The 23,691-nt window shown below is 37.9% G+C and overlaps 1 protein-coding gene across 1 annotated transcript in view; it reads left to right on the top strand.

Annotated features, from left to right (window-relative positions):
• LOC108144055 overlaps window positions 1-23,691 on the top strand; it is a 48,693-nt gene that overhangs the window by 17,206 nt on the left and 7,796 nt on the right. The window contains exons 3-6 of the mRNA XM_017268699.2: window positions 18,828-19,060; window positions 19,971-20,199; window positions 22,306-22,444; window positions 22,510-22,911. Of these exons, the coding sequence (XP_017124188.1) occupies window positions 18,828-19,060; window positions 19,971-20,199; window positions 22,306-22,444; window positions 22,510-22,911 (1,003 nt within the window). The remainder of the gene's footprint in view (window positions 1-18,827; window positions 19,061-19,970; window positions 20,200-22,305; window positions 22,445-22,509; window positions 22,912-23,691) is intronic.

The raw sequence follows: 23,691 nt of genomic DNA on the forward strand, positions 1-23,691 counted from the left end.
TTGCTGATTTTAAAGCTGCATTTATCGAAGTGCTGCTTCCAGCTGCTGCTGTCTGCCTTTTTCATGCCACCAACTGCAGCAACTGCAATTTGGATGACAGTTTTGTTTGTGCGCTTTGGGAGCCATTACAAACACAAACACAGGCACAAACACGAAAACAAATACAAACAAGCTGCGAGGTGCACACACTCACACAGTCACAGACACCTGGAGCAATCCTTGGGAAAGTGAGCAATGTAGCAAGGAGGACCAACAAATGGCTGCTTGTTATATCAAGTGTGAAAAATATTGCAGGCAGTAGCTGTAGCTATAGAGCAGAAAACTGAAAGCAGAGAAGGACGAAATCGGGATTTGCCTGCTGTCAAGGGCTTTCAAAGAGTCCTGCGCCGAAGCTAACATCTCCAGCCAAGAGCAGGCATTAGATTCGAAGGATTAACCACTCACAATTCAAAGGGAAGACAGCAAATGCAGCAACTGGATATGAGAAATCCTTGCAGTACAATAATTGCATTGAGGGCATAAGGTACCCCAGTTGATTTGGCTTCTAATTTTGGTTAAGAGAGACTCTGATGTGTCATTAAGTGGTATTTGGAAACTAATAACAAGAATATTGCTTCAACACATTTCATGCGTGTCAACTTTTAAAACTCATTGAGTGTAGAATATTTTGAGCAAACAATCGATTCGGTTTTAGTAGTTCAACTTGGCGTATACTTAATTATTATCCAATAACCTTAGCAATCTCACAATCAGCAGATCCAAAATAAATAAATTATACTACTATTTGTTATATAGTTATTGTTAAAAATACCAACATTTATTTAAAATAAAATATGTATTTATTTAATTTGTCAACAAAATCACATCCCTTAGGATTTAATTTTCTGTGTGGCTTACAGATTTATATATCTTTTGACTTTTCACCTCTGTCAATTATATTTTTACCTTTGTATATGACCACTTGACCAATGTAATTAAATGTCGTGTGACACGTGCTGATGCCCTTTAACCGATTGCAGTCTCACTGCAAATGCGTGAATTATGATTACGTGATTACAACATAATTAATGCACAATTAATTTCATTTTAAAATCTGCATAAAATGCCAGTTAATTAATAACAGTAAACGAAATTACTGCATACCCATCAAAAGCCGGGAAAAAGGCAGAAAAAGCAATTGAATTACAGCGGCCCATCAATGGCCGTGAATATTTAAGTAAACGCGAAATGCTCGCAAAATGTTTGCAACTTAATAAATTATGCTTGGGACGGAAAATGACAAGTAAGAGAACAGCCGCAAATATAAAAATGTAAGGCCAAGCAAAAAAAAAAAAACCGAGTGAGAAGAGTAGCTACAAAATTAATTGAGCGCAAATTGGTGAAGCTGCGATTTTCAGCGCTTAAAAAAAAAAAAAAGGAAAACATTTGGGAAAACAAAATAGGCAAGGAAATTTTACACAGATATCTTACTGTGCAGAAAAGCGGGGCTGGGGAAATGGAAAATGGCCGAGTGGGATGTCAAATGGCTGGGCTTTTCTAAACGGGAATGGGGCTGGTAGACGGCGCGTGGCTTACACGAGAAAACCCATCTAGAAACCATCTAGAAACAATGGGTAGGGAACGAATTTATCATTCTACCGCCTCTGCTGTTGTTGCTGTTCTCGTCAAAAAGCATTTTAAGCGCTTAAGCCAGAGCATAAGCTGTGACACGCACAAATCTCGAGGAGAAGGGTGGCTTGGACTCAACTTTAAACCACCCGATTGGCAGTGATGCGAATTATATCAGTAGTTGAGTTCAGAAAATGTATATCTTTAAATTTTCAGTGCTTTTTGAATTAAATTTGTACAATGTTCTAATAGATTTGGAATTAAAAAACCGTTTGGTATAAGCTTTCAGTTAAGCTTATATATCATTTTCTATTTTTGCTGTATTTTGTTGTATTTTATTAAACTTAAAATTTTTTTAGCTAAACATTTAGATTTTATATTGAGCTCTATGTTTTTCATATATACACACATATAAAAGATATAATTATTTTCTCTATTTACTATCTCTTTATCTACGAACAAAAAAAGTATAGCCTTTTCAATCACTGTCGATTGGATTGCAATTTGCCAAGTGCTTCTCGGAAACGCACAAATATATTCAACAAAATAAATTCCCGAAATGTCATCAATAAAATATAATCAATTTATCTTTTATTTGCTATTTTAATATTCAGCAAGCTGAATAATTTCGGAAAATCATCAAACAAACGTCGCGATATTTCAGTTGAAAGACCAACTGGGAACGCTTCGTTTGGCAATCAGATTCCTTCATTTCGTAGATAAACGAGCCGCAATGAGCCAATGCCAAAGTTAAAGCGAAAGTTGGATAAAGTTTTCCACCACCACCTACCAACCTACCGATTTGGGGGTTTCATTTCGGCCATTCTCCGAATTCAGGCCCGCTACTTGGCTTTATCATAAATCTTTAAGCTACCTGGAGGCACTGGTGGCCAGACGATGGGCCGGTGTCCTGATGGGTGGTGTTTTCAGCATGGGGAATTGACATGTCTACGCGTAGCAAATGGCAGGCACAAAATGGCAGCTGTCGGCCGGCTCAGAGCAGCCAATTAATTTTTGGTCAGCTCCCAACAGAAGCCATTCACGCCCATCCTAACACTCGGATTGGGATTTGGATTGGGATGAGGATGAAGATGAGGGTTGGGATTAGGATGGGAATGGGAATAGCGACCTAATGAAGTCGGAACCCCCGAACCGGTTGTGTTTAAAGCAGCGTTATGGAGTGCGACGTAGGTGAACTGGGGCGTGGCCAAAGAACCCTTTTGGCAATCAGTGCGAAATTTGTTTTGTTTTTGCGGTCAGCCAGAGTTAAGAGCTCATCCTGGCTTGGATGGCAATGGGTGCCGGGTGCCGATTTCTAGGGAGGATGATGGACGGAGGTTAACTGTAGCAGCTGCTTGATGCCCGCACATCCATCAAGTTGTCATGGAGAGGAGTCACCAACTCACACGTTGCCTTCCGAAAACTATGCACTGAAAACAGCTGTTTTATAAAGTTGATTAAGTTTATGTTTGAATATAATTATTTTTTTTGAATACTATTACTTTAAAAAATACTATTTATGTTATTGTTATAATTCTTTGGTTAAATAAAAAATCTGGCAATAAATTTTCCCAATAAATATAAAGGGGGATTTAATCTGGCTATCTTTTAAGATGCCTTAATGGTTTTATAAAAATGAAAAATATTATTAATATTAAGAAAAATGTAGTTCAACTTAGTATTAAATCTCAATTGATTTGAATCCATTTTTGGGCAGTGTATTACAATCCCTTCAATGGCTTGTGCGAGTGTGTGCAGCTATGTGTGAAAAGTCAGTGAATTCTTCGCTCTACTGCACATCGCAGAAAACGCTTCAGTTTAAGTTTCAGTTTCAGTTGCTGGTTCTGGTTGCGTCTTTCGTTCAGGATCTTAAAGCCCACGGACCTCACAACTAACATATATGCACGCGAGTGGGCTGCCTCGGCTCATTACTTATGCAAAGTCCTTTTTAGCTGTTAAGTGTTTTGTGTCTGCTTACAAATGTAGCTGTAAATCAAGCGGAAGTCGTTTTGGCGGGGCGGTAAGGACCTAAAAGGGCGCAATTGACTGCACGGCTTGCGGAGCCATTAAATTTTTCATGCGTTTACTATTTCCGTAGTGGGAAAAAAGTGTCGAAAACAGGGTGCAAAAGGGCTCGAGGAACTTTATAGGTCCGCCTGCATATATGCAAATCTTTGCCTGAAACGATTGGGCAGGAAAATTGATTATTTCAACACACCACCTTGCGCGAGGATAAAAGTTTTGTTGAGTCCATTAAGCTACTGAACCCTTTCATTCATGTCGATGGTTTATAGCTAGCTAGTGAAAGGAAAAAAATTGGTTCATTATAGGTTAAATGCAAAACTAATTTAACTAGACGAAACAGAAATTTACTACCTTATTTTATTGCTTTTAAAGTGGGATTTTTAAATATATTCGTTTTTGTTTATTTGGTGCTTTAAAATTTTTTTACATTAGAGTATTTGCTGCAGCCAAATAATTTTTTTGTTGAAAAAATATAATCAAGGATTATTTAATAGTATTTCATACATTCAGGTAACTACTGACTAGGAAACCATAAATTAGCAATCCCATATTTTTAAATAGCTCGATATTATCGATGTTATCTACCTATAAGCAGCTACTGTATATTTTTTTCTGACAGCGACAACTGCTAAATTGCACTTTCTATGATTAATTGAACAAGTGGCGCAAACAGGCATTTCAGCGAATGGAAAAGTGTGGGAAAAACCAAACAGAAATAAATGCTAAAAGCCATTACTCTAATAATATTTGACTTGAATCGATAACTTGTCTAAATTGCAAATAGCTTTTGGGGTCAGACAGAAGAGGAGAGGTTGAGTTTGAGCTCGAGTTTGAGTTTGAGTTTGAGGAGTCCCTGGAGGATAGACGAAAATAAACAAGGCGCTGGCCGGATAAACACCAGGCAGACAGGGCAGAGTGGAAAATAAACAAGGCAAGTGCAGCAAAGCAAGTCAAGGAAGTGGAAGTGGAAGTGGAAGTGTAAGTGGAACCGAGGACGAAGAAATAGGTAACCAAGAACCAGGTAACAAGAACCAGGTAACCGAGACCCAGACCCAGACCAAGACCAAGACCGACCACGAGAACGAGAACGAGAGTCTCTCACCGGACCGCCTTGACAGTCAATGCCAAAACAATTGAGGTTAGGCCGGTGGTGCAGGGATAGGGGATTTGGAAGGTCGAGTGATGGGAACAGACATTTGCTCGAGCAGCACGTATCTGCCTTTGTGGCAGTTGCCCCGAGACTAGAGGCAAGGCACTCGAGACTCGAGACTGTAGACCATTGGGAGCCACACTGGGGCAGGGCCAACGCCTCGGAAAAGTCAGTCCAGACCCAGGTCGGGGCTGTAATGAAACTAGACTAGCAGCACCAAATGAATGACACACTTCCGTGACTTTAAAGGCTACAAAGTGGGCATATGCTGTGGCCTCAATTCAATGTCAATTTACCAAATGCAAATTGAAAATACCCAGCCATAGCCATATAATATTATATTAGATTCCACTTAATACCTTTTTTTTTAAATCATCTTAAACATTAGAAAATGTATGCAACCCATGTAGAAAACATACAAATTGCAAATGAAATGTGAAATTTAAAAAACAATAATTTTTTAAATCCCCTACTAGGGATTTAATTCATAAAGTTACTGAAACATTAAAGTTGTTAACAGTATCTCAAGTGGAAAGTTAAACCAATTTAAAAATCATCTTAAAAATTTGTTGGAAATATCATATAATAAACCATTTAAGAATAAGGATAAATTTCTAAGTTTACTAATTTATTTACTTGTAAATTTAAAAGAAATTATACTTGTATTCAAAGAACTCTAATAAATATTCTGCATCTTTTATTCCTTGAATTTAGGTTCAGCTAGTTGTTTGATATTGATTAGTAGAAATCAACTTAACAATAAAAATAGTAACCATTATAACACAATATACCATCAATTGTTAAATGATTATATGTCATCGTTTATTGCCACCTTTTTTAAGTGTATAATGAGAATGCTCAATGAGATTGGGCCAAAGGCGGTTGTTTCGAATGCACTTTTGTAAATTGCCTGACAGATTGCTGTTGTCGTTGCTTGGACTCTCGATGTGAGCTGCAAAGTGAATTGTGGCCCCGTGCAAGGACAGTGCAATTACTCATTCATCGATTGTTTGCATGCGCCTGGCTGAGGACTCAACTCGAGTGAAAGGACAGTGAAAGGACAGGGAAAGGGAAAAGGACCTCCCACGAACCACGACCGAAAGCATTTGCTCGTACTATATTATTTTTAAGTAAATGGCAATGCTAATGGATTAAGAAATGCATTTTGTATAGTCGTTACCCGCTTTGTCGTTTTAATATTTAATTCGGAGCGCACGACGACGGCAGTTGTGTGCCATTGTGAAAGCTTTCTTGCTCTTTAAGTGGCCGCAGGTTCATTTGCAAAGAGAAAAGCAAGTGGCTTGTAATTTATGTGCCGCTTCGCTGACACTGCTGCACTGAAAAAAGAGTGCGAAAATTGCCGCAAGTCAGAGGGTGAGGGTGAAAGTGACGGTGCCACTGCAGTGGCTTACACGCCATGGTTTTGCCATCTTTTCATGGCGACTTGAATGGCGGCGCCGCCAGCGTCCTTTTGTCGCATGCTTATTCTGCGACGGCTTAAAGCTTTCAAGGGGATTTGTGTGAATGCACGCTTTCACAAAGTATTTATTTAATTAAGGAGTCAAAGAAGTCGCATGCGTTTGCATGCAAAATAGCCCAAGAGCTGTGGGGGAAAACCCTTCGGACTCTGGGAATTCCAGCCCTATCATCATTGGCCACTTCATTTATCAAGCTTTGACACTGACAGGGCGCGTCCGAGTTTGCATCAAGTTTCGCCCATCCATTTTGAGATTTGATTAACGAGCCGTGGCTTCGCACAACTTTTGGCCATAGTTAGCCTGGCCAGGCACCACACAAACATCAACAAGGACAACAGTAAATGCTGAGCAGCGGCAGTGCGGAATTTTCAAGTCATATTTCATTTTTGGTCAACGCCCACGTCGGACAAATTCGAATGAAACATCATTTCACATTTGTATCTCGCATCTTTTTTCCTGGCCTACGCTACAAGGGTTTTTGAAGCTGGAGGCACGATTTTCTGGTCGGGTGTCGGGCGACATACAGCTACCCATTTGCGTGACAAGTTCGACCCTGTCCTCCCACTTGAGGTGGGCTGTCATCATGAGCGACGACCTTGCCATAAACTCACCTGAACACATAGAAGAACTGACCACTAAGTCAATTTAATACAAATTATTTATAGTTTTTATCAGCGAAAACTTATTGTATTTAAATTATGAGTGTGCAAGCTAAAAAGAATCTGAATGTTTAAAAAAGATATATATATATATCAAATGCAATTTAATAAATTTCGATTAATTTTTCAATACAATAAATGCTGTAAAAGATCGTCTCTAATCGTTCAGCAGGAAACAAATATATAAAACCTTTTTTCAAATATGCTAAGTACCTTAAATACCCTTTTAAAATCATGCATGGTAGTATTTCGTTTGCTTTTCAAATTAGATTTCAATTTAGCTAACCAATATATTTTATACAAAGCAAACATAAATGTGATATGAAAAAGTTTTAAGAGCCATTTTGTTAGTCTAACCTTAAACCCTTATCGTGCTAAAGTTCTTTAAGCCACTTATTTTGGCAACAGATGATTTTATTTTTTTGATGATCTTTTACAAGGGCAATTTGTTAACCAAAATAACACAATTAAAAAACGATTTTGGGTTTAGTTATTCCTGTGTATCGGCCCACAAGCCTAGCTAAGCGCACTTAAGAAGAGAAAGTCCAATACAGACAGCGGCACGTGCTTGCCCTTTAACAACACGGCGTATGCGTAATGCGGCCTGAGAAGATCACATTGCCGTCTTCCTGCCGGTACTCCTACTGTTTTGGCACGTGAGTTATAAATAATTATAGACAACCGAGCAACCAAAAATTATAATATATTAAGCCCGAAGAAGATGCCAGGCACGTTTAAGCTGCCCTTGGCTCCTTGGCTTAACTGCGCCTGCGAAACGAATTTATTCGAAGGATGGAAGTCCTCCATCAAACCACTTGTACATATTTAAGGTTCGCGACCGCCACACGACGTGACGTGGCCCAAATTGGAATTATTGCCATCATGTCACTCGATTAGTGGCGTTAAATTGCCAAAGCTACCTCTCATCCCAGGAACCGCCACGGAATGGAATCATTTACATCTGCTTTGATACGCTCGCTACGTTCGGGCAAAAATGCTTAGCGCTTTGTTGTCAACCTCGTTGCCGCTGGCGGCTATCATTTAATATCCTGTCACTTAGGGACTGCCTGGACAGGCTAAAAACGTGGAAGGACCTTTTTTGTCACAATTCTTTGGTGGCACTAAAGCTGAAAAATATTTGCCAAAACTTTTAAAACACTTGAAGGCAAGTTGAAAAGAATGTTTAAAGATGTGCAACTAAATAATATTATATTATTGAATTAAATTAAACTAAATCCGTTTTTGTATTGATTTTACAATTGACAATTGAGTTGTTAAATTGTTGCCATAAGTTTTCTAACAATTATTTATCTCAAGGCCAACTCCTTATTGACACAAGGCAACTGAAATAATTGCTTTCTAAAGTTATATTTTAGAAATTGCTTTATAAATCACTTTAACAGGCCTACAATAAAGGCCAAATATTTTTATATTCATATGAAAAAGTATAAATTCCGTTCTCTGTTGTGCCCAATTCATGAAAATAAATTCACCGAAAATGTATCCTTGAAGTGATACTGTTATTAAAAATAATATTTGTCTCTACCTTGTCATGATGCACTGACAGGCATGGACAAGAAAATAGAACCCGTTGCTTGTATAGTATAACTTAAACCTCAGGATGCAAGCATGGGCAAACATTTCTGAGTATCAGAAGCCACAACGAGAAAATGAATTTCCTGTAGCTAACATTTCCATATGTGCAAGGTCCTTCATCCCCAGAAATTTTGTTTTAATTAAATTCACAAGCCCCTTTCACGTTTTATCAACATTTCGTTCCACAAATTGTTGGCTTTTTGCCTTTACCACTTTTGACTTTTCAATAAAATTGTAACACAAGCTACTACGCAAATATAAACAGACCCAAAATGTGGAGTGCCTTACAGATAAAATGTGTACAAATTTTCATTTGGTATTTCTAGTCTGACTGGCCAAGTCAGCATGTTGAACACAACAAATTGTTATTTCAGGTAACAAATTGAGAGTTTCACCCAACACATGCTGGGTTGGTCAAATATTAAAATAGACACGTGTCTAATGTTCCTTGGGAATTTAAAAAGTATGCCCATATACATTTCCACTAAGAGAAGCAAGAATAGCTGATGGTTTAAGCGATTTGACAGTGTTAGCCCTGTCAATATCAAGTATTTTTAATTCAGTGGCTTTGAATTCATAATACCAAATCGAGCAAACAAAGCTGGGCCGTCACAGCAAAGTCAATACAAATTATGCATAAATCTCAATATAATTGACATTGAACGACAAACTTTTGCTACTTTGCGAAGAAATTTTGCGAGGCTATTTTTACCATTTGAGAAGGCGTCTTGTGGCCTTAGACAGGCCATTATATCCAAGTCAAGCTCAGTGGCCCACACACAAAACACAGTGTCGAAAAGTTGCCCCACGTGAATGAAAGGATGATTTTGGTTTACCCAAATCCCACTGACTTTTTCCCATTTTCCGTATTGTGTGTGTGTGTGTTGGTGTGCATGTTCATTGTGAAAATTATGCGAAAAGTTCTTCGTTGGCCTGAAAACGACGCCTGAAAGTGTATTAAATTTTGCATCGCATTGCACTTGCCATGGCCAGTTGCACTTTGCAAAATCTCAGCCACAAAACCCTTTAAAATAGCTCAAAAGCATTTTGCGGAATTGGCTTTCCGGCCGGGGATGAGTGCCCATTGAGACTGTTTTGCGGTTGTCCGACTGTCTGAAAAAACGATACAAATATTCTCCCCGCAAAAGTTGTCGGTTCTGCTTCTTTTTCGAACTTTAAATGGGCCAAGACTTGGGAAATTATTTTTAACAGGCCATGAAAACTCTTTGTTTGATAATGCTTTTCTGGAGGCACAGAAAAGATGGGAGTTTTAAGTGTGTGTATTCCTAAGACCTTGAAATGTTAAAGGAAAAAAGCTTTTGTGTTTAAATTGAGGTACAAGATCTCTATCATTTTAAAATTACTAATAACTATTTCATTGGTCGCCCAAATTAATATATGTTAAAATGCCCAGTGGTTTCTAGGAATTTCCCCACACAGTTTGTAAAATAGTCGTTATAACATTAAGTATCCTGCTTTTAAAGCGTATTTGATTAACTTGACACGAGAGGCGGGGGGAATACAAATGCGAATTAAGCTTTGCCCGGGAAACATCTGCAGCTGAAATACTTATCAGTGTCGGGTGTGGTTGTCGCATAAATGTCTCAAAAATATGCTCTTGTGCGGCCGAAAAACAGAACCATAAAGATGAAATATGTGTGTGGGAGTCATGCATTGCTCACAGGCTCACAGACTCACATGCTAAATTCGCCCCGGCGTCGACATCTTGTAATTTTATTTTATTATGCCCAAAACGGACCAGAACAGAACCGAGTGTCTCCTGTGTGCTTGGACCTTTTTATATCCGCAAGGAGAAAAGTTTGTAATATCTTCCCATGTTCTGGTTGTCTAAACAAATTGGCAAGGAAGCATACTAAATAAACTGCCGGCAGGCGGTATTGATGGCATGGCTAATGACCTTGAAAGTGATGTGGGATCCCTTTTTCTACCTTATTGTTTTGGGGTTTGTTTTGGCAATGCTTCATCATAATTTGATTGAAAATACTTTGACGACCCCGAACACATCGAAGGCACAATACTGTGTTGTGGCTCTGAAAGTTGCTTCAGTTAAGGCTTTTAAATTATTAATTCTTTGTTTTGGAGAGTCAAGAAGTTTTCGTGCTCAAAACTTTCCTCGTTGTTGTGTTTTTTTTTGTTGAAAATAACAATTTTGTTAAAGAGCATAGGAGAAAAAGCGAACATATCAAACTTGAAGTTAATAATTTACGCACAAATTCCACCATTTAAGGTGGAACTTTATTTTTGGTGTTTTAAACATTTCCTTCAATGCATTTTGGGCAACCTATAAAGTCAGTTCAATGCATTCGTTGTTTTCCTCTTGAAAACTTTCGTTATTGGCATGCTTTTCTTACCGATATAAACAATGGAAAGTTTCAATTTGCGCGAGATGTTGGTGAAACTGAAACCGAACCGGTAAAGCTGAATGTATTTAAGAAGAGTTGCAATAACTAAACAATGCACAACAGCGGCATGAAAACAAAGGTTTACAAGTGCTTTGTAATCTATTTGAAAACTTTTCCCCCAGCCGGAAAACACACGCCATCCACGAACCCAAACGAGAATAATAAAGCAGACAAAATGGGAAAAGGGCAGAGGGACCAAAAGGACGAAGAACTGCTAAAGAGCCCGTAAGAAAAACTCTCGTAATAGACAAACAATGAGTATAATGAAACGTTAAGGCGTCGTGTAATGACGCAACGGAAGCGAAGCAATTTACGTAAGCTTCCATAGCGAGTTAGGAGTTTAATGAATGCGAAGAATAGAGAGCTCAGCTTAATGACGGTGCTTAACGGTGGAAAATCGGAGGGCGGAAAATCGAAGCAGTCGCCACTTTATATGCCACATTAGAGCAATGTCAATAGCAGGAGCAAAAGTTGCGGCGAAAAATGAAAGCCGGAAGGAAGCAGCCAACAGACAGAAGGACAGACATCGCATCCACACCCACACCCACATCCACCTTTCTTTCCCCTCGACTTTTTACGTTAAGCGATGTGGAAACAATACCAAAATAAAGCTGTGTAAATATAAAAAAAAGTAAAGAAGACGGGATTAGAATGGCACCCAGTGAAAAATGGAAGGGCAATCGAACTCGACGAGACATCAAGAGCCACAACAATTATGGCAAAAGTTAGATTAGTTGTTGGCGAGTTGTAATGAGCAATGTAAAGTTTGTCAATAAAAAATACAAAAATATTTATTAAAGCTAGCAAGGTTTAAAAACTAGAACATTATTATTAAATGTTAGTATATGACAATTTAAAACTAAGTAAATCGAATACTGAGTTACTATTGCTTTTAAAAGTTAATTATATTTCTTGTATTTAGCAAAGTCATACATAAATTGATTTAAGCAAAACCTTTTTTTTTTAATTTATCAAGCAATTAAATTATGATTAACCTATAATAACCCAAAAAACAAACATTTCTTCTATACACCCTATTTTTTTCTCTCCCTATTCGGCTGTAAACAGTCCTTAAATTTACTAAAGTGGGAAAATAAAGAACCTGTTGAGTTTTCGCTTTTCCCAAACTTGGTTCAGCTGTTCAGGGTGTCTGCGCTGTCAAAAGATAAACAAAAAAGAAAAAATAACATAGATACATTAAAAATTCAATACGAAAAAAACTTGTTAGAAATTTAATTGAATTTCGTGTCGTAACCATTATCTGTCTGTGCTCACCATGTGATTTTCCAACACAAACAACAATTTATTTATATATATTTGCCTTGGGACGCAGACAAGGGACAAAAGGACACAGGCTCCCTCTTATACGGATGTATGAAAATTTGTTGTAGTTTCAGTTTTCCGCCCCTGCAAAGCTGGCAGCTGTCAATGGCGCGAGTTCTGGGAAAAGGAAAAGCGCTGAAGGTTTGCTTTCTTACTCTCGGAAAAGTTGAAGTCTGTGCCGAGTTTTCCTGAGCATATGGATAAACATTCGCTTCATCTTGAGATATGAAAAAGAAGAAGACAAAGTTGTCAGTGGAAAATTTTGATAAACAGTTCATATTGTTCTAGAGGGATAAGTATTTTTTGTTTATTTTTTCTAGGGAGAGAACTATTTGAACTCTTGATTGCACTTTAAGGACTCTCAAGTGATTTGATAACTTCTTAATATATTTTTTTAAATTTTCTTTAAAATGATTTTTATGAATGTTTTTTTATACATATTATTTAAACATAGAAGAGGATTTATGGATTTATAAAAAATAATGACCTTAAGATAAAATCAATATGCAAAATGATTTTGTGAAGATTGAAAACAAATTTTTTCTCATGGCACTAGAGCTTGAATAAGCAAGTCGCACATAAATCAATAAATATTTTTGTCATATTTCCAATTCAAATTAAATTGAAAAAAGCTTTGCAAATGAGGTAAATGCATAGCGTTTTCTATTTTACGCTTTTACTGTATCGCATGCCAGCTGGCAGACATCACAGAAAATCAGGAAGCACTTGCCTCACTAAAAATAGAAGTGTCAGCAGCACTACAGAAATGCCCAACAAAGAAACCGAAAGGAAAAGAAGGCAAAGGCCAAAGTCAGAGCCGAGTCACCTGGCGGCTGCCACGTGAGGACGAACTTGTGGGTCACACGGAAGCTAGAGCTAAAGCTTACGCTAAGGCCATTTGCATTATTGCCAGGCCACCCACTTTTGGATGTCGTCGGCAACTTGAAACGAAATCAAAAGTCAAAAAAAAGGGGTGGCAGTGGGGAAAACTGAAAATGAAGATGCCGTTGTCAGGGCGAATTGCGTAAGAAAAATGATTTCAGCCAGCCAGATAAGAAGGTCGTAGGCCACCCTAATCGACCTCCACCCAAAACCTCGATTCAGTGAACAGCTTTCGATTTCCGTTCGAGATCCGATGGCCTGGGCAAATGCGTTTATGGCCACATCGATGGAAATCGAAAGGCCATTAAATAGTTTACTTTATGCATGGCAGGCAGATTTCAGCCCTACGGTTATTTACTCGCCCGTTCGACCCAGCCTCATCAGATTGATGATGATCATCATGGTAATGATGATGATGGACCCAAGTAACCATCAAGCACATGAAGAACTTTTCTTTCTTCCGCACCTTCATTCATTTTTATTCCGACCTTGCACGTAGTCACCGCATGTTCCGCTGTGGGCTCCTTGCCATCCGGATTCCTAAGTGTCCTGGCCAGCAAGTTGTGCGGAAGTGGCTATCATATGCATGTTAATAGCTTCCCCTAAGCGAGTTCTTATGGGGGAAGGATTTGGCCAGGCATTCAAAGCCAGATCCAGGTTGTGGCTGATAATCCAGAAAGTTCTTTGTCTTTTAATTGAATAATTACCAAAATGAAATAATCTAATCGTTTGAGTTAAAACTTTTATAATTAAATTTAAAGCAATGTAAATTTGTTAATGGTTTTATTGCAGTCAGTTTTTAAAATGTTTTAAAATATCACTCACTTTTTTTCACAAACACGTACGAATTTCCAACTCCTACATTGCGACAACCGCAGAAACATTTTGATTAAAGAAAAAGTTGCACATGTATTTTGAATCCCTTTGCGGATTTTTCGCATGGCTGTAATGTTTTTGCGTGCTGTCAACACAAATATTTGACCACATAACAAAAAAGTTACAGAAACAATGCCCTCAAAAACAAAAGCTCACAGCATCGTTTACAACCAGCATAAACAACTAAAATCAGCCAACAACAGTTTCATATTTTTGTCGTTACTCGAATTTGTTAATATTCATTACCGACTATGAAGGGAGATAAAAGTAATAAAAAAGCGTAAAGGCCAAAACCAAAAATATATATATTTTTTTGTTATTGTTACATTTTTATTTTATTTTGCCGCAAATTTGTAAAAGAAAAGTTACACAATAGTCGATGGTCGATAATACCCCTTGTTACCTAGTCATAAAGCTGCCCGAAAAAACGGAAGCAACCAAAATACATCTCACAAGGGTCGAGGGTCACAGATTCGAGCACATGAACAAGGACACATTGAGCTCCACACTATATGTGTACATTCGTTTGAATAAACATATGCATGACCATGCAAATGTGTCAACGGGTCGCGCGAAATGCAAATGAAAATGATATGTGTTTACATGCGAAGCGGGCTAAAAGTCAAAAACTTTTGTCTGTCAGCGACAAAAATAAAATAAAAGAAAAGAAAAGCGAGATGTGAATCCCCGGCGGACTAACAACAGTCATCTCTGGCTCGTTTTAGCCTCTTTTCGATGCTGCCCATAAATTTGGATGACAGTCGAGGTGACAACGTGTCAACGAGCGCCGCGGGCAACTGCCACGCCTCTGAAATCACGACGCCCACGCACACAGACACATGATGGGCCATAAACCAAGTGTCAAATGTCTGGCAAATCGGGCAATTAAAGATCTGCTTTAAGAAGCGCTCGCAAAAACATGCTCCACTTTAAATGATTGAGTATTCGACATTAGAAATCAGGGAAAATTAAATTGGCAAGATGTGCTTAAATTCTTAAAAATCTGTTCTAACTTAAAGTTTTTATTGATCAAGGCATAGCTATTAATTTAATACTAAATTATGTTTAGTTGTTTGTAGAGTAATTTCAATTATTCGTGTTAATTGTATATCCAAAGTTTAATTTTACTACTTTCAACTATTTAAATTACGCATCTTACTGAAAAGTTTATCATACTGATTTTTAAATTCATATATTTGTTACCTCATTTTTTTTTTGTGTAGACGTTCCTAGTGTTTTTTAGGACTCCCTCTAGGTAATGACCTTCTCACCCCTCTGCCCTCATTTGTTATCATTGCCGTACTGGTGTTGCTGATGCTGTTATCACTGTTGTAAGTGGCTGTCGCTGTCATCTGCCTGAGGCAGAAAAAATAAAAGAAATGAGATGAAATTCTGCCCATCGCCCCAACTCCATGTTAAACTTGTTTCTCTCATATTTCTGTGATTTGTTATTGAAATTGTTATTGTTGCTGGTTGCCGGTTGCCACCATCGAATGTGTGTGACAACAACAGAGAGTTGTGCTGGCTTATTTTATAATCACAGCAATTTTCGAGCTTTGGATCAATGATTTTTTCTCGGCTCACATATTTGCATTTTTTTTTTTTTGCTCTCTCAAGTGTGCGTGAGTTTTATTTGTCATCAGGTATTTGATATTTTATTTCTGATTGCCTTGGGATTTATGGTGATGTTTATTTTGTTTACTTATTTGCGAAATATTTTGAAAGGGTTTCCCTTGAATTAAACCAATTTAAAGTGAGATGTACCATTATTTCAATTGTAAGTTGAATGAATATGATTTAAAAGTTCTTTCTATATTTATTAAAAAGAAACAACTATTGCTTATGTCATAAATAAATAATTGAGGATTGTTTTGGATTTATTTAATTTACATTTTACATAGAGATATGTAATTATTTTTGGAATTTAAACTTTTCATTTAAGTAATTAGTAAAGTCGAAATCACAATGACCCATAATTACAGCGCTTTATTTAAACGGCAGATGACCTCAACAATTTTTTTTGGGGCATTCCACTTTCTAAATCCGTTTTCCTTCCCGAAATCTGCAAATAAACTCACAGTAATCGGTTAAGCGAAGAAAAAGCACCCAAAGCGTTTTTGGCCAATCATTTCCTTCCTATCAAGTTTGTTTGCTGAGCAAACAGTTTTGAGGAGAGTTGTATCTAATTGATGGAGGGATGCTGTTTGAGGGAACCGAAACTAAAATTGAAATCGATGCCGCCACAGCAACCAAAGTGGGGAAGTTCAACAAAGGCTTGTGTACTAAAAACCACACACATGTGGCAACACGCAGAAATTCCATTCATAAATCATCATATTTTCACCCGATTTTTACCCATTTTTGGACCGTTTTTTGCCCAGATTCGGTACACTGCGTGGTTCAGCAACGCGAAAAAATACAAATATTTGTTATGGTAGCTCACACAAAGGCTTATGTTGTCATGAACGGGGTATACATACCATACACACATATATCTTCCATTTTGTATGCACGGTTTTTTTCCAACCCACATTGTTCTGTCATTCACTCAATTTGGCAAACAACCGAATCATTAGCTGGACCCTATTTTCCGCTGCCATTCCGCTCGCTGCCGCCTTTATATCCACTTAAACTTACAACAAATTAAATAAGTTTCAACTCATTTACCAAGTCATTTTCCTGCCAACTTTGCTCGTCATCAGTCTCGTCGGCTATTTGTGTTTCTGTTTAGTTTTATGACCGGCCCTCTCGTCCCATTTTTGCCCCATTTTGGCCCCATTTTGAGCCCCATGCAAAGCGGAATCCACACAAAAGAAATCAGCTAAAAATTTATTTACCCTGACTTTAGCAGCGGAACTGGAAAACGGCAAAGTTTTGCGCTTTTGTTTGAAATTTGTTTCGCATTTGTAAGTTGAAATGCTTTCCCTAAGAAAAGCGCTTCTGCACAAAAAAAAAAAACAAAAAAAAAAGACAGAAACACAAATAAAAGCTTTGTCCTGCTCCTCAAAGGAAAACTAAGGAGGCGGGACACTGAGGTTCCAAGAAACCATCCCACACAGAACCCAATCTCAGGTTCCGTTTGCTGTTTTCCGGCTAAAAATGTTTCACAAGTTTCCCTTTTTTTGGCTGGTCACCGCCAGTTTTTATTCAATTTAACTTACTTTCCCAGTTTCATTCGGGCTTCAGGTTTCAGCTTAAATAAATTTGTTCAATTTTAAAGCTTCTCGACAAGACCGTCTGTTGCCCAAATTGATCTTATTGACACTTTACTTACGGCTCGGTCTGCGACGGGCCTATTGCCGGCAAAACCCAATGACCGTGTCATTTGTAACATTTTCGTTTCGGACTCGAGGGATCAGCATTATTGCAATTTGAGCGCTTGATGGACGCGAATTTTGGTGGGGGAGTTGGGTTGCAAAATATTGCCTGGCCATAAACAAATCCTTATGGTTGTTTCCGAAAAAAGAAGAGCCACGGCATTCAACAGATGCTTTTGCCTTTAAGGCTTTTCGTTTAAAGTAAAGTGGATTCGGGGAAACTGAATGAAATGGCTACGTTTTTAGGTCAATTTAAAATGTTGACTTAATATCCCTAAATTAGAAATATGGTTTTCAATAAAAAAAAAAAACATTGATGGGAAAAATTCATATTTTTATCAAAAAAATATCTTTAGAAATCGATAAAGATTAAAGCACACATTTCTTTTGTAGGTAAATTAACATATCCTAAAATCAAACTTCGTTTTCGCTTCATGCTTTTTTCGATTCATCTTTGCCTCGATGATATCTAATTTATTGTAGTCTTGCTCGTTGGGAAAAATTCCTGTTCCCAACAGATTCGTGTTCGACGAGATTCTGGACACAAATTCCGCGCCCAAATATCAGGGCACACGCAGCAACAGAGTAAACACAAGTATCACTCACCAAACATGCCGGAGATTCAACCTCCAACCGACCAACAAACAAACCTATTTGCACAGAGAAAAAGTCGAGAGGGAATTTAAGACCATGGAACCATATATAGTTATTGAAGACCGAACAGTAATTGTACCATATATTTCTAAAATGTTCTTATTATTTAAAAATGTTCAAGTTTTTTTTACAATGTAAATGTTTTAAAAACTTAAAGTCTTTCTATATAACATAGTTTACTTAATTTAATTTAATATTTTATTTTCATTTCACATTCAGATTCTTTTAAGCAAATGTTCACTTAATTTTAATATACCCAAAACTAAATTGATACGGGAATTTACCGATGAAAACATTTTAGACGATTTCCAATAGATTGGTATTCACAGCTAAAAATACAAAAGTTCAAAATCGGTTCGAGTTTAGTTTTTTTAAAGTTTAGGTATAGTAAGTTTGGTATAGTTTGGGTATAATTTTTTTTTCAGTGCCCCCAATTGTACATTTATGGGAAGTGGGCGAGAGTGGCGCGCTGAGTTATGATGTCCAACAGCTGTGCAAAACGATGGCCACAGCATCGGGAATAGCCGCTCATATATGGGCCAGTTGGCCTGAAATATGTTGCATAAGCCCCACCGGGGGCGGAAGGGTCGAAAGGAGCGGGGCAATATCATTTGGCAGCTTACGATTGAAGCGGGGCTCCAGGAAAAATATGGGCGAAAAAAAACGGAGGAGTATTAAATAAAAATGGCCAGGCGACAGTTGGGGCTTGCATTGTTGCCAACCAAAATCGTAAATCTTGTGTACACATAGGTAGAATGAATTGCAGTCACTTAATACAGTCATAAGTCGGCGAGCACGGAAAAATACAATAGTGAACCCAACTCCCTCTTTCGCAGGATATTTTCCCTTGGGCTCGGAGCACTGCCTGACCTGGATTTGCCTGGATGTCCTGTTCTGCACGGCCAGCATCATGCACCTGTGCACCATCTCCGTGGACCGTTATTTATCGCTGCGCTACCCGATGAGATTTGGCCGGAATAAAACCCGCCGGAGGGTGACTCTCAAAATTGTTTTCGTGTGGCTTCTGAGCATCGCCATGAGCTTACCCCTGAGCTTAATGTATTCGAAGGTAAGTTATTGTCTAAGACCTTTAATTTGACATTCTTAGTAATAACAATTTAGTGTAATTTAGCTCCGGAAATATTAGTTTGTTCTTTTAAAATTTGGAATAAATAATAACCTCTCCTATCGTTTCAAAGTCGTTATAATACTTAATGTTAAAACCAGGACAAGCTAAACCTTTAAAAATTAAAGAGTACAAGTATAACTCTATAACTTTAATATTCTTAGATTATAAGTTTTAATTTAAAACAAATGCTTAAAGTCTAAATAATGTTATATAATAAAACTCTGGAAATATTTGTTTGTCTTTTAAAAATTATGAATAATAATTTAGTTAATAAATCACAAATAAAAGCATCTATCCCATAGTTTAAAAGGTTTCCAAGTATTTAAAGTTATTTTTATAAAACTAGTATAGCCAAATGCTTTTAAGAGTGAAGTGTAAAAGTATAGTTGAAATTCCTAAATTTAAAATTTGAATATAAAATAAATTCTTATTCAAAAATTGTCTTTAAACTAAATAATTATACAATATTAATTTAGTGTTAATGATGAATATATATAGTTAATATTTTGCCAATAAAGAAATGTGAAAGTTAAATTCCAGATTCCTATGCTAACAAATAACAAAATTAAAAGTGAGACAAATTCTTAACTACAATTGGGGCTTATGTACCCAAACTAAAAACTTGTGTAAACTTAAATTCTGGTACCCAGTATAAGCATAGTAATTAAAATCCAAATATAAATAAATGCATACACACTTTGTGCACTATGTGTGTGAATAGAATTCGGAAAACAAAGGCTATGTTAACCCAATAATGCTTAAGTGTTTTGTGAATATGCATGTCCTGTACTTACGTAAATTAATTCCAGTCTTTGCCCTGCTATCTGTTGTATCTGCCATTTGATTCCAGAATCACGCCTCGGTGCTGGTGAATGGAACTTGCCAGATACCGGATCCGGTGTACAAGCTGGTCGGCTCCATTGTGTGCTTCTACATTCCGCTGGGCGTGATGCTGCTAACATATTGCCTGACCGTCCGTCTTTTGGCCCGGCAGCGCCAGAATCTGGGCGGTGGCCAGCAGACGGCAGCCGCCACCCCCGGATGGGCCAGTGGGTGGCTAGGTCAGGCCCCGGCCTTGGGTAAGGATTCTCTATCACTCATTCCCCCTCAAAAAAGTGCCAACGAAGAGCTGCAGCAGCTTAATATGATTTTCAGTTTGCTTAAAATTTGCATTTTCGTTCTCGGTTGCACTTTTTGTACTCGAAACTTTACTAGGGGAAAATGGGTGTGACGAAAGTGTTGAAAGAGGGACAATACACAAGACAAACAATGCAGACACATGTGCCGGAGTATCCACTCCCTGAATCCGTGTCCCAGGGATTTCTGAGGCCGAAAGTGCGACTAAGCCGCAGCAATGCACACAAAATCGACATAGCCGTCGACATTGAACTGGGAGGATATGGGTAGACACTCCAGAGCAACCTACCACCCATCTACACACAGACACACACAAAGCACACACACCCCCTACAAATAGGGGTAAAATCCGGCCCATATGTGTAGACAGCTAATTTCCACGTTGCCATGAATCGAAAGCCAACAACGTAAATGGCTTGTAATGCTGTGAGAGCTTTTCAGTTTTGTGCTCAACTAGTTTTAAAACCGAAGTTTCAAGCTTCAACTTTTCAACTAGAGGGCTCGTTATAACCTCGTTGAGGAGTGGATTTTTTAAAAATTAGGTATGCCATTTGCAGGGGAAGATAACTTTAATGTATGTATTAATATTTGAACAAGTCCTATTTAAAAGGAAAGCTTTACAAAAAATGTTCTTTTAAAATCGAGCAGTATATTAACAAATTTAATATGGGCCAACATGCATTTTAAATTAATGTTTTTATTAAACGTTTTCCAATTTTATATAAGACTTTATTTTAAATATTACCTTTAGGCAATTGATTTGTTGGTACAAGTTCATTTAGCACTTCTTATTTATTTTTTGTTGTTGATTTAATTACTTTTAATTACTTTTTTTACTTTTTACTCTTAACAGTAAACTACTTACTTATTGAACCTAATTATTTAAATTGTCTATTTTTGTCATAGTTAAGCTACCCCCCCTTTTGAGCTTTGGGCTAAAACAATTCAACGTCCTGCGATTCTGTTATCCCCCCTACAATTCAATGGACCAGATTCAATTTATTTTAAGCATAACTAAGTGGGTCTTAATGCCTTTGTCTGCCCGCAGAATTTATTCAGCAATGTTCCCATTTCTCGAGCGATTGGCTTGGGCCCGGAGGGAACCGTGGGTAATTTTCTGGGGGACAACCGAGATCCGAGAATGCCGAAAGTCAATACAGACGGGGAATATTTAATGGACTGCTGGTGACTGCAGCTGAATCGCTTGCACTGCAGGGCATTTCGGTGGATGCGAGCGAGCATTTAGGGGCGCCTTGGAGGACGCGGTGTCCCCGATTCATTGGAGTGGATCCCATGCCTCAGCTGCAAAGATTAGGGTGTGTGTGTGTGTGTCTGTGTGAGTGTGTAACTATGAGTCTGCCAGTGGCAGTGTCTTTGTATGGGTGCCATGGATTTGGGGAGTTATTTTAAGCCAAATCTCTGCTGTAAAGCGTCCGCATTTGGTCCTGGCACGTAGCTGGATTTTCCAGATTGTTCTTTTCACTGGCTGCACACAGAGAAAAATCAACTTAACAATAGAACAAATAAAACAAAAACCTTAACCACGCTTTTTCAAGTTTAAAGCTATTTTAATTCTAAAAAATAAGGAGAAATACATTTTAAAGTTATACGTTCAGTTGTTTTGATCCTAAAATCCATTGAATAATTTAAGTTATACATTCAAACGTTAAAATTTTAGTTGGGTATTGTGTAGGCTGCCAAGCTTTGAAAACTTCCCTAAAAATAATTTACTATGTTAATTTATATTTTTGGATATTTTATTATCCTAGTCATACTGGATTTTCAATCTTTGTCCGGTTTAGTTTAAATTTTGTTTTTAATACCATACACAAAAAGTTTTAGTTTGATTGAATTTCTTTGTTTAGTTCATAAGAAGCTTAAAGATTGAAATCATTTTTTATTATTGTGTACGCGTGTTCAGAATCTTTTCTGTGTGTGTGCTCGTGCAAGTTTATTAGCGCATTTGTGACTTATCGTAGTGCACTCATGGGCTGACTGCAATTTAATGGCCACTGTATATCCGTTTAACCCACGTTCGTGCTCCACAGAACGCCGATGCACCTGGCGACGTCTATTGAAGCCGGGTCCCGGGAACGCCTCCTCAGTGCTGCACGCCCACTCAGCCAATTCCACGGATACGGATCTCAGCACATTGGACAATCACGAGCTCTGGCTGCCCGATTCCAGGTGGGCTGTCCTCGCCAACTAGCGCTTTGTGTGTGAATTACCATATATATTATTCGTATCTGTAGCATAAAGGAACCCACGCCCACGACGATGACGGCTCTGCATCAGTTTGGAGCCGAGATGCTGAAGCTATCCCGTGGCCTGGAGTCGGTGGCCTCCTCATCCACCACGGGTTCGCCCACCAAATCCGAATTTTCCATATCGAATCACCTGCAGCTGCAGTACCCGTGCAGTCCCCAGCGATATGCCCACCACCATCAGTCCCACCAGCCACATCATCATCATTATAATAATCATCATCACCTGCAGCAGCAGCAGCAGGGTAGCGTCTACCACCAGCAGACCTCACCCAAGGGTCGCCAGGGGACCACAGTCCTCGGTCTGTCCACCACCACGTTGGGCATCGAGCGGGAGAGCACCCGGAACTCCTTGGCCAGCAGTCGCATGGGTGGCGAACAGAGCGACGGGTAAGTCGAGTGCCGCTTTAATCATAATAGCTTTAATCGTTTTCAGCAACTTATAAAGATATCTTCGACTTTGATTATAAGGAAAGTAATTAAATTTATGCTTATGATATTTAAAACCAGTAAAAAAGGTCTGCTTATCGGGTGTAGTTCCTACTCCCTAAAAATAAAGTTTAAGTCTTGTGGGATATCTTTGGTTTATTAAAAAAAAAAAAACCTTTACGTTTCCTTTTTCCTGCTCCTGTAAATCATAATAGCTTAAATTGTTTTCCACAACTTGTAAAGTTACCTTCGCGTTTCAGCTTGAAGAAAGTAAGAAATTAAATCGATGCTTTTGATATTTGAAACCAGGAAATAAGGTCTGCTTATCCCAGAAATAAAGTCAAAGTCTTTTAGAAATTCAATTAAAATTTTCAAAATACATAACCCCAATATATTTTTTATAATTGTTATTTAATTACTTTTTTCCGGCTCCTTTAAATCATAATCAATATTTGCTTAATTTTGAATTTGAATTTAAGTGAATTATTTAACAAGCACTAAACATTTAGTGGCTTCACTAAAAAAAACATATGGCACATATTAATGAAATTAATTTAGAAAGGTCAAATGTATTTTTTGTCACACATAATCGCATATATAAATGACGTATTTAATTTAAAAATTTTACTGTATATATATGAGTATTTTAAGCCTCCCACATTTACAGAGTGATGCTGAAGGATAATTAAATTCGTTCCCCACTTAACCAACAACCCGAATTTCCATTGTAACAAATAATAT

Source organism: Drosophila elegans, unplaced genomic scaffold, assembly GCF_018152505.1.
Source record: "Drosophila elegans isolate 14027-0461.03 unplaced genomic scaffold, ASM1815250v1 contig_468, whole genome shotgun sequence".
Classification (NCBI taxonomy): Eukaryota; Metazoa; Arthropoda; class Insecta; order Diptera; family Drosophilidae; genus Drosophila; species Drosophila elegans.